At 45.4% G+C, this 12,378-nt stretch overlaps 1 protein-coding gene across 5 annotated transcripts in view; it reads right to left on the bottom strand.

Annotated features, from left to right (window-relative positions):
* Positions 1-3,856: 3,856 nt before the first annotated feature.
* Positions 3,857-12,378, bottom strand: part of BOK (BCL2 family apoptosis regulator BOK) — a 28,534-nt gene continuing 20,012 nt past the window's right edge. For all 5 annotated transcript variants that reach the window (XM_077349052.1, XM_077349048.1, XM_077349047.1 and 2 more), the window contains 2 exons: positions 6,081-6,244; positions 3,857-4,740 (listed from right to left, as the gene is read on the bottom strand). In XM_077349052.1, the coding sequence (XP_077205167.1) occupies positions 4,615-4,740; positions 6,081-6,244 (290 nt within the window). In that variant the 3' untranslated portion in view covers positions 3,857-4,614. The remainder of the gene's footprint in view (positions 4,741-6,080; positions 6,245-12,378) is intronic.

Genomic DNA, 12,378 nt, shown 5'->3' with positions numbered 1-12,378 from the left:
CACCGGAAGTACTTGATTAATTTCTTTTTAGTATCTTCCTAATTGTTCTGTACTTCTACCTGTTTGGAGTATTGGATTAGGGTTTAAAATGAGGTTTTCACCCTCAACTCAGCAATCCAAAGAGGAAGAAATATAAAATAATGACAGGAGAAACCAAAATGAAACGAATCAAGGAGCTCTGAGGTAGATATGTATACCCAGGATTAGAAAGCTGTTGGCTGTGGTTAACTGCTGTTTTTTTAAAAAACTGCAGTAGCATTTATTGAATACTATGCAACAAGACCCTTGGAATAAAAGCACGTAAGCTTATTTTAGGTATCTCTTTAAAAACATAGTTATCAAATCCCAGGGATCCCAGTGAAAGTTATAAATTGCTGTTGGGATATTTTTTGCATACTTGACTGCCTTCTGTTTCAGTGAACTGCTTGTACAGTCTTTGTGTTGCATCATCTGAAAATGTTCAGTCATCTAACGTGCACTAAGTTTTGTATAGTAGAGTAGCTGATAAACATGATTGGTCTACAACATACCACTTCTTTCCTATTACATCCCTTTTGTATCCCTTGAATTGCTTTGTAGATGCAAGTATTTTCTGAGGGTTGGTTTCTACACTGAATGATATGCTAGGATGTAGGATGAATGTCTGTGATATTGCCTTAGATGTAACCCATGCTTGCTGCAAAACTTCCAAAAGTGCGTACAGTGACACAGGATATGCGGAATGAGTTTCAAGTGGACCATAATCATATCATACTAATTGGAGCTTGTGAGCCTACCCTCTTCTCTTAGATAGGCTTTGTGGACCTAGACAATAGCTGAGAATGAACAAGTCTCAATAAAATTGGGAAGAATCACAGGAAAATTCTTTAGTTTTCCTGTTAAGTTTGATGACTATACCTAAGATGTCAGGGATGAGAACTGTGGCTCAGATGTTGCATGTGGGGCAGCTACACTAAGCTAGATGGACAAATGGTCTGACTTGGTATGAGGTAGCTTCATGAGTCCAAGAATAAATGAGCCATCCATTGCACTGATGCTTGTTTAATTATCCTGGTGATGTTAAAATCAGAAACCTATTGGGTATTTCAAAGCATAAAGTGTTCGGTTGGATCCAAGAACTTCCTTCTGAAGTTTATCTCCAGTGAAGTCTTCAGTCATTGTGAGAAGGTGCCTTACTTAACAGAAGGGAAGCCTTGACTGTTTGCAACTAATGTGCAATACGTCTACTTAGAGGATGGAGTCTTCCTCCTTGCCGTTTTTGTCACATGGGCATTCAGCATTTGAGGCCCTTGCAAGGAATGGGTGCCTTAGTTTGCTTCCCCTATTCCCCTCTGGCTCTTTGAGGAAAAGCAGAAGACTGAATGGGGCTAGGGGAGACATTCAGATGCCAAGTTCCTCACGGTGACCTAGTGTGCTGAGTGGGGGTTGGGTGAATTAAAGGGTGCTGTTATGATGCCTTAAGAGGATCTCCCTGTCTGCTATGCCTGTGTGGATAAGGCTTGTGCCTTTTGCCTAGCATAATGAAAAAAAGCTCCCAGTAAAATAGGGGAATAACATGGGGAGTTCAGATTTTGTATTACAGTATTCTTCATGAGTGTGTGTCTAGCATTTCAAAATGAGGAAATTAAGAGTTCTGCTGGTGCTTGAATTCCATTCATCAACCTATCACCCTGTCCCATATATTGTGACTAATTCCTAATGAAATTGTTAGCAATGATAAATTATTGCCGTTGTCTCTTGAGGAACAGGAAACATCTGTGTACCTCATAAAGCATGCTTGAACTATGGCGTGGAGAGCAGCCGATGCCAAATGCATACTGTGTTTTTTATAATTTCTGTTAGATGCCCAGGAGAAAATAAAACAAAGTGGCTGGTTTGGGGTTCTTTTGATAATAGTTGGGTCCAGTCAGGATTCATTTAGAAGGGAGAACAGGACCTTCCTTTTCCAACACAACAGAGCTGTCCTCTATAAAAGAGCCAAACTCTTATTGTGCTTCATAGAACGAAGAAGAGTTGATTCTTATATGCCGCTTTTCTCTACCAGGAGTCGTCTCAAAGCGGCTTACAGTCGCCTTCCCTTTCCTCTCCCCACAACAGACACCCTGTGAGGTAGGTTTTATCAGTGCCATGGCAAGCCCAAGGCCACCCAGCTGGCTGCATGTGGGGGAGTGCAGAATCAAACCCGGCATGCCAGTTTAGAAGTCCGCACTCCTAACCACTACAGCAAACTGGCAAAGTTTGAGTCTAGTGACACCTTTAAGAACAATGAAGTTTTATTCTGGGTATAAACTTCCACATGCAGTGCACACACATGTCTTCACATAGTAGTGAACTTGTCAGTTTAAGCACTGAGCAATGTGCAGATGGGCCAAGCGAAGGGTGCTTGATTTGGCCCTGGGTTCTAAGAGTTGTTAAGAGCCTCTTGTGGCGCAGAGTGTTAAGGCAGCCGTCTGAAAGCTTTGCCCATAAGGCTGGGAGTTCAATCCCAGCAGCCGGCTCAAGGTTGACTCAGCCTTCCATCCTTCCGAGGTCGGTAAAATGAGTACCCAGCTTGCTGGGGGGTAAACGGTAATGACTGGGGAAGGCACTGGCAAACCACCCCGTATTGAGTCTGCCATGAAAACGCTAGAGGGCGTCACCCCAAGGGTCAGACATGACTCGGTGCTTGCACAGGGGATACCTTTACCTTTACCTTTACTATCTAAGAGTTGTTCATCCATGGCCTGTAAGTGGCCTGTCACTTTGTCTTTCAGTTTCTATCGGCAATGTGGAAACTTCAGTCATTTATCTATGAGATCCAGCTACACATGACCCTGTCCACACACATATGATTTTTCTAGTTCTTTTCTGTGCCTTTACCAATGCAGCTGAAGCCCCAGCCTCTGGGTGATTTTCTAAATTAAAAAAAAAACTTACAAGTGACTTCCCCTCCCTTTTCCTATGAGGATGTTCTTAAACTGCCTGTGTTTTAAGGAAGTGGGAGATTACATCTCAATGTTGTATTGTGTAGTTTGGCTCTGAACATGACAAGGATTTGGAAAGATAAATGAGGCAGAAGCAGCAGCATGTGCAGCGGCAATTCCATGTGTTCAGATTCCCTCCCATCTCTCAGCAAACTCCCCCCCCCCAAACAAAAACATATATTTCTGAAAGAGACAACATGGGTTCTCTTCAGAATGATGAGAGGCTTCCAAATACAGAGTCGATATTCTCCAGGTTGATGCTTCTGGGCACGCCCAGGCCTAAAGTACCTGTGAGGGGAAAACAAACTCAACTAGATCTTATCCAGCCACTGCTAGTCAGAGAGCAGGTTTCTTATTCTGCCATGGGTCTATGACTCCCTAACACTGCAAACTTTGTCTTCAGCTTGGCTCAGGAATCAAGCTGGCTTAGATGCCAAAGAACATTCCTTCTGTTTTCTATAACCCCAGAAGGGCTGGGAGGTAAAAGGCTCCCGCCCCCACTCACACCCCTGCTTGTCTTCTTCAAAATGCTGCAGCTTGTACTCTGAAATTGCTTCTTTCTCTAGTTCATCTAACAGAGATGCTCTAATCAAAGAGCTCTATAAACTGGCACAGGCCCATTGTCTACTTTTTCTGTGGCCCAAATGAAGTTGTCTTAATTATTATTGTTTAAGAACAAAGACTTGAGCTTTTATAGGGTAGCAGAAATGTGGACCAATAAAGAAAATATTCCTGTACTGCAGTGTGTCATTTTCACATTGCTTTAACTTCTTGACAAAAAAGACCCCTAATAAAGGTGCTAAGCCCAGGGCAACATTCAGGACTGCCAGTAGATAGTCAAGGCTGGGACTAGAGAGTGTTCCCTACTTAAACAGACATGTAGTTCACACGACTGAATACTCAGCATTTATTATCTACCACAAAATAAACAGCTGTACATGATAAATGCATGGCAGTGAATACAACACAGTTATGCCACTTCTTTTCCCCGCCAAGAAAAACGCACATGGGGAGTCACTTGCATCCTCAAGTTTCTCAAGCACGTGGGGAGAGAGAACCTCTCTGAGGTCTCTAGCCACTTCTGCAGACCAGCATCTCAGGGTTCTTATTTTGTTCCATTAGGTAAAACCTCTCATTCAAATCTCTTAGGTCAGAATGTCATAGGCAGCTTGCTGCTCATGTTATAGAATCCCTCTGTGGTTCACCCTTGAGAGGTGGATAGCTGTAAGGACTCTTAGCTTCTGAAGTGCCCCTCAAGAGTGCAGTGTCAGAGAAGGCAGGAGGATATACTAGCCACCCAAAAGAAATCACTAGACAGTAGCCATTCTACAATTAAAGTCTTGTTGGCAACTTTGGCTAAAATTCTTATGCTTAAATGTGACACTGTTTGGATGGGGAGGAGGGAAATAACCGAGCAACAAGCGCATTGGTCTCCTGGCCTTGTGACCAAGATCTTAGCCATTCGAAGTGCAAAGGGCATTGCAAAAAATGACTCAGACAAATTTTTCCCATTGCTGAAAAAAGTCGTTGCATTTAGGCAGCTGGGAAAGGAATGTATATTGGCCTCCCTCTCCCCTCATCTCATTCCTTCCCCTTCTCTATGCTGCCTGGGTCCCCGAGAAGGAGATGGGCTTCACTTGGCAACTGGATGTCATCTTTCTGGCAACAGAACAAAGAAGATGGCCTTCAGGAAATGACCAAAGCTACAGATGGCAGCCACAAGCCAATGGGTGCGAAGGTTAGGATCAGTATTCACCACACACTTTGTAATGTCAGTCTAGAAGAAGAGGGGAGGGGGAAACAAAACATCAGAAATGTGTGCTTACCATTTTCTACACACACTTTCCCACCTTGAACATTGTACAGTCTGGCTTCTGATGCAGCTCCACAAGAATTCCAGGTAGCTGGTTTGGGACAGACTTCCTACCCCATTCTGTTTCCATATAGAGGTTTTTCCTTAGAATCGGTCCCCATAGTCGGTCTATTTGGGTTTCCCTAGAGGGGCCCAGTTTGTGTCAAACTGCCTATTCTTAATCAGTACAAGCACTTGCATAATAGGGCTGAAAACTACCAAACCACAGGCATCCAGTAAATCTGCATTTGTTTTGCGTATTTCTCTGTTTTTGTGGGCGGAAGGATTTTGGGCTACAATGGGAGGGAGAGGCCAGAAAGATACACTCCAAGGACAGAAATCCCTCTGCCCACAGAAACACTCTACTGGATCAAGCTAATGTTGGTCTACATCTGATAGATGCATTTTCTCCATAACATGCTATTTTCTGTTCCCTGGCAATCTGCAGTATTTTGATATTGCTGGAAAATGTTCCTCATTGTCATCGATGCCCAATGAAGACACCATTGGCCAGGAATAGCAATTTAGCCATAACCCCTGAGAAGATCCCGATTGGACCAGCCATGCACTTTGATACGATAAATCCGTGCAATCAGAGCCATCCAGCTCAGAGGAAGGCAAAGAGGACACAGTGGCATGAAGACATTTAGGTGCTTCCACTCCAGTTCCAGGGGAACTGATAGACAACAGGAATGACTCCTGCTGCAGAAGCAGAAAAGAAGGATTGCAGGGAGTGCTACAAGGGGCGTATCTGGCAACAACATGGTGTTCCAATCATTAACAGTTAAATAATATTCATTTTGAGTTAACTTTTTCTACTGTTTCTCCACAGCTTCCACACATGTTCAGCTAATACAACCGCAATGAATATTTCCCCAAACTACAGCACAGGAGGCCCATGAGCAGCTGAATTTTAAAGCACATGCTCTCTGTGTGTATCACACACATGCACACAGAGTTTGCACCTTTAAGGCATTAGGATTGAATTTATAGAAAATGTGCTAGCAGGTCATGAGCAAATTAGGTTAGTGGCATCATGCTGGAAGCTCGATGGATGCTCTAGTCAGCGTTATAGTCGGTCAGGCACAAAGCAGAGGACGTATAAGTATGGTCACCGCAGGTCAGGGATAGATTGCTAGACTGACCAGGGAGGCTTCATGAAGGAAAATTTCCCTTGCTTTCCCTGTATCTAGTTATGTCCTTGTCAATAACGTTCCCGTAACTTATATGCTGAAAACAGTGCTGTAATACCCAGTGCCACTTACCCAGCCTCCTCTCCTCTTAAGCCACATCACCAAGGTCTTGCGGACAAATTCTCCCAAGCAGTCGACAATGGTGTGTACCATGGCTGGCTGGGCATGTCTAACACAGTCCACGGCCAGCCCGGCGGCCACAGCATAGAGCGATACCACCTTACCCCACGTGATGCCTGGAAGGAGAAAATAAAGACTTTTCCGCAGGGTTGTTATGAACTCGGAAGGGAAAGGACATGTTGTGGAGCTAGACATCTGTCTCCAGTGTTCATATGTATACAATTGTTGCTGTTTTATATAAGCAAGAAATTACTTCCAGCTAGATGGACTGATGTCTAAAAGACAAACAATTGTCAGTGTCTTCTGGATTGGCTGTGGGATAAAATTGAGCCCTACTTCGCCACTAGAGGCCAGGGCTGCAGCTCAACCTGTGGTCCTCCAGATGTCCATGGACTACAATTCCCATGAGCCCCTGCCAGCAAACACTGGCAGGGGCTCATGGGAATTGTAGTCCATGGACATCTGGAGGACCACAGGTTGACTACCCCTGTTGTAGCCTACATCTTGCACGCAGAAAGTCCTTGCATCAATTAATGTCAGCTCTAGTTTTGAAAAGGCTCTGGAGCAGCAGGTGCTGGGGAAAGTCCCTTCTCTTCTGAGGCCCTGGAGAACCAGTGACAGTCAGTACATGCCATACTAAGACAGATGGGCCAATGGTCTCATTCTGCCTGACAACTTCATATGTTCATAAACAGGAGTCTTGTGGCACCTGGAAGATGAGCAAAACAGTAACTTCCGATAACGGCTAATGGTGTTTTCATTTGCCGTGCCCTCAGAACTAGGCCACTGCTGGGCCTTCCACTGGAGATGGGCAGCTCTTAAGCCCTGGCTGGAAACCAGCCAAAGCAGCTCCCCTTCGACATACATTCCACCTATGCACTAACAACAAAGAGGAGGAACTTTAACACTGGGGCACAAGGCTGCTGCAGAATGGCTCTGCGACAACTTGGTGTTTAAAACTCTCCATGCTGTAGGCAGCATCCTTCTGGGTCTATATTTAAGGATTAAATTAGCAACTCACACAAGCATCCTGGAAAAATACTTTGGAAAAAAATGAAAGCTGCAACTTTAGAAATAAAAGAAAGAGAATTTTAGCCAGCAGCATACTTTGGATGGAAGATGGAGAAGCCTAGGTTGCAAAAATCAGACATTGCAAGAAGCCCGGGGAGTTCCTCGCTGGCTGCCCAAGCAGCTGCTGCGATAATTGCACCATAACGCTCTGAGTAGTGAGCAATTCTGCTTCTCCTCTTGCAATGTGACACCCATAATTGCCAAGACTTCCCTGCCGTTTTAAAAAAGTGATTCATGTGTAATCCTATAATTTAAATTTCACAAATATAGAGGAACACAATGTTTTTTCAAGCGGCGTGGAAGAACCCGCCTGCATAGCTTCCACGGGTTTGTTTAAATCATTTCTGTGTATTTTCTCAGCAGGAATGTTCAAAGAAACTAAATCTAGTTCTTCAAAGCAGAACAGTGATTTATTTCCTGCTCTGTGTAGGCTGGTACTCTCGCAAAAGGATGAGGTCTGGAAACTTGGGGAGTGGTTTTGATCCAGTCCTGGATGCTCAAGTATCCCCCCCCCCACACACACACACCCCTTTGGGTATAGAATAGCTATCCCAATAAAGTACAGCAGGGAATCAAAAGCTTGCACACTATTTTGGCTGGTCCTGACAAACAGCTTTGGTGTTCCAAGTAGCATTTGTGGCTTTAAAGCATCTTTTGCCAGCTGATCTAGGTACCACTATGCTCTTGTTATACCAAGATTTGGATATTATTGCAACATGCTTTTTTCATGAGGTTGACACTGGAGACCTCTTGGAAACAGCAGTCGGTCTAAAATGCTGCAAGCCACATGTCAGCAGATGCAGAGCTGCATTGCGCCTCTTTATATCTGCTCTGAAAGGCCTCCCACTTGACCTTGGGAACTGTTAATGGTCTGGAATCAGGGTATTTTGAGGACAGCCTGCTTCCATACTGTCCTGCTGGTTCATTGAGGTTATCCTCAGAGGCCCCACTCCAGGCACCTCTACCAACTAAACTGAGGTGGGCAGGGAGTCACAGAAGGGCCCTTTCTGTGGTGGCACCAGAGCTGTGGAATAGCTTCCCCCAAGAGATTCAGCTGGCATCATCCTCCGTATAAATAAGATGCCAGGTTAAACTATTTTTGCTGCAGTTGCCATTTGCTTAATTAGCTGACGACATTTATTCCATTCCTCTTTCTGCTTTGGATAACCTACTCCTTGGCTTTTAGCTTATATAAAAAATTATTGCTACTATGAAATCTGAGTGACCTGTTTTATTTTGTGTACATTATTTGATGCACACATTGTACTTTATATGCAATTATTTACATTCCTTCTCTGCTGCTGGCATTTTATGCTGTATTTTATTGTGTTTAATGGTTTATCAGGGGCCTGCGTGTGATCCTGGCCTGCCAAACTTTCCATCATCCTCAGTGGTGCCTTACTTGTCAGCGTCTGATGTGGCCACTGTGATCCTGGCAATGATCACCTCCAGATTAGACAACTGCAACGGGGCTGCTCTTGTATCTGATCTGGAAACTTCAACTGGTCCAGAATGTAGCTTCCAGCTCCTTACAAGAATCAGATGGACAGAGCTCATCTGACCAGTCCTCTCTCAGCTACACTGGCTCCATACTGAGGACCAAATCAGGTTTAAGGTGCTGGTATTTACCTTTAAGGCCCTGACTGGTCTGGGACCTTCATACCAGCAGGACTATCTTCTCTTTTATGCCTCCCAGAGAAATATGTGATCAAGCACGCAACATCTGCTCAAGATCCCTGGACCCAGGCAGGCTTTGATCCAGAAACTTCAGCTGGTATAAAACATGGCTGCTAGGGTCCTCACTAAAACATCTTGGAGAGCCCATATTCCGCCAGTGCTTCGTCATCTGCACTGCTTGCCAGTCTGCTTCCAGGTCAAGTTCAAGGTATTGGTATTGACCTTCAAGACTATACGCAGCCTGGGTCCCACTTACCTGTGGAACTGCTTGGTTGTTTATGCCCCCTGCAGAGCTCTTTGCTCTGCAGGTATGAATTTACTGGTTGTCCCGGACCCCAGAATGTTCACCTGGCGCCAACCTGGTGGAATGAGCTCCTGGAGCTGGGGGCCCTGCCAGAGTTGTCAACTTTTTGCAAGGCCTGCAAGAAGGAGCTCTGCCACCAAGCATATGGTTGAGGCCAGGCTGGAGTCCTGGTGTTTCCACCAGAGGATCCTCCCTCGATGCCTTTTAGATCTGGCCCCTTGCTCCCAGCAGAAGAAGGCTTGGCCCTCTGGCTAAACGGTGGGGGGAAGGGGGAGATACTAGTAAGGATTAGTATAGTTGTAAGGGGTGTTTTTATGGGTTTTAATTGTAGTTTTACTGTTTTGTCTTGTGTAAACCACCGCAAGACCACTGGAAGAGTGGCAGAATAAAAATAAATAAAAATTGGCCTTAACCAGAGCCAGGGCCTTCTCTGCACCGGCACAGGCCTGGTGGAATGCTTTCCCGAGTGAGATCAGCGCCCTGCACAGCCTGCAACATGAGGTCTACTGGGTCTATGGTTGAGGCCCACAGAACAAAATTACTTAGTGGCCTTCCTACACAAACAACAGCTGCATGTTACCAAGTTACAACATTATAGCACTTTGTTCCCCCCTTCCTCCAACCAGAGAGAAGGCCAGGGGTTACCTAAATGCTTTAAAATGCTTTAATGTTTTAGCCCTTGTACTAAATTCTGTGAGCCACCCTGAGCCCTTGGGGCTTACCACGATGGTCCTTTTTTCTTTTATAAAATAAAGGCAGGATTTAACAACTACAAACTTCACAGCAGCAAACAAGCAAATCTGATAGGCTTGATCCAGCCTACAAATGATGCCTGTTCTGCTGGAACAAGAGTCATTGTACCATAGGATAATTTTGCCGTTAGCGGAATGAACTCACGTTACTCATCCTAATAACTCTCCGAAAGGGAATGACTAACTCAAAGCCACTTAGCAAACTTTTTGGCAAAGTAGGGATTCGCTCCCAGATCCTACATTGTACCTACTCTAGCATACTGGTTGCTTCAACTTAAGTGCTGTCAGGTTGCAACCAGCATAAGTGGCCCCCAGCAAGAAGCTTCCAGGGCAAATGAAATGCAGAGGGGTTTGCCGTTGTATTCTCCTTTCCTGGTAGTCTCCCTTCCAAGTACCACTCTGCTTAGTATCCATGCTCTAATGAGAGCAGACTACAGCATGTTGCCTACTCTTCTTTAGTTACTTCTGGCTCACTTAAGCTCATTTCTTCCTCTTCCTCCTGAGTGTTTGCTCCCAAATACTGCGGGGCTTTTTGCACGCCTTCAAAATCGCACAATGGTTGCCAATTGAAAACGCTACTGATTTGCCATTATGCACAACGTCGTTGACAATCTGCCACACACCTGAAACCGATCCGCAAAAAGCGCTTCCTTGTAGCGCTTTCAGGGAAATCCCCAAAAGTGGATTCACCCTCCGGAAAGCGCTACACTCCTGCAACCAATCTGCAACACTAGCGGGAAAGTTCTGTGCGTTACCATTGTTGTGGTTTCTACAAAGTCCCTCCCCCTGGCTCTCTCCTCTGATCTTCCGGCGAAGCGATCGCCATTTTTTTTCTCTCCGAGCGAGCAGGGCTCAACCCACCAGCGAGCCTCTGTTTAGAGGCTTCCCCGGCTTCAGTCCCTCCCCAGAGCTGTTTATTCACTAAGCACAAACAACAGACAAGCCCGTTTGCTGATGTATTTTCCCTTTATTTTTTACACTGTTTTCGGCAACGATGAAACGACAGCTCAAACACACCTGCCAGCTGGATGGGTCTCTCCATTGCAACGAATCAACACAGATTCGTTGCAATGGGTGTGTTTAAAAAAAAAAAACCTTTCTTAAAGGGAAAGGGGCTGTTTGGGAGCATGCTAACGGCTGCCCATTGGCTGCTTGACGGCCAGGGGCGGGACGAGCTTGGCAATAGCGCTTCCTTTCTAGCAATTTTTGCTGAGACCGGAAGCCTTTGGGAAACGATAGAAACGCAACTGGATTCCACTACAAAGTCAGGTATGCATAATGACGAATTCCACTATTTTAAATGGCGATTTTTCGTTCAGCAAACAATTTGCTATAAGAATCACGGTGCGGAAAGCCCCTGCTTTTTGGTCTGTTTGTATAAGATTCATCGGGTGGGCCACACATTCCTTCTTGGTCACCCCAAAGCCATCTCTCCTACCTTCTCCATTTTTTTAACATCTGTAGCACAAGACCTTTAGCCAGGGGTAGTCAAACTGCAGCCCTCCAAATGTCAATGGACTACAATTCCCACAAGCCCCTGCCAGCCCCTGGGAATTGTAGTCCATGGACATCTGGAGGGCTGCAGTTTGACTACCCCTGCTTTTAGCTCTGCCTGACCTGAATGTGGGAGCTCACAGATGGTCCAGAGACAGACTGCTTGTTTCTCTGGGTCCCCCTTGCCTACCCACGAGCTCCTAATTAAAATGCCGCCCCCTTCCTATTCGAGCTCAGCAAAAACAAGCTGCTCCTTTACAAGGAAACTCCAGAACCACCCCCAGCTTCTGTATCATGGGGTACCTGTCCTGCTAATAAATGTGTGCAAACAAGTAATCCACTGAGAGAAAAAGAGAGAAAAAGAGAGAGCACAGCAAGGGACCCACCCCCCACAGCAGTGTACTGCTCCTGCTTTAAAAACAGATCTCCATTGCACAGCTGGCAAGCAATGCAAAAAAGCTGTCTCTGTTGAGATTATTTTTTTAGAGCCACCAAATGGAATCCAGCTGTGGAGCGGAGATATGTAAATACTGTGCACCACAGAGGAGAGAGAACAAATGAAAATGCGCTGAATAGGAGCCCCCTGCATCGGCCTCTGAGCTCCTGGAAAAGCTCCAGGGAGCCATGGGGGAGAAGGCGTCTGGTCAGTCTCGGAGCTCACAAATCCACACTTCCCTTGCTTGTATAAATAAATCTACCCCACTTCATGATCAAAGCACACCACTCTCCCCTTCTGTCCCCAAAACAACTTTCAAAGCCACATTTCAGCAGCTGGAGAGGCAGAGTGGGATAGCAGAACCAACATCAAGCAGGCACAACACCTGCTCCCCTTCCATACTGCCTGCCGTAGTTGTTTTAAGATTTCCATCCTGCCCTTTTCACTTCAGCGGGGACCCCAAGCAATTTACATCATGATCCTTTCATCCATTCTATCTACACAACAACTAAGTAA

Source organism: Paroedura picta, chromosome 8 (genome assembly GCF_049243985.1).
Source record: "Paroedura picta isolate Pp20150507F chromosome 8, Ppicta_v3.0, whole genome shotgun sequence".
In the NCBI taxonomy this organism is placed as follows: Eukaryota; Metazoa; Chordata; class Lepidosauria; order Squamata; family Gekkonidae; genus Paroedura; species Paroedura picta.
The sequence above is the reverse complement of the archived record's forward strand: the minus strand, read 5'-3'. Positions and strand labels throughout refer to the sequence as shown.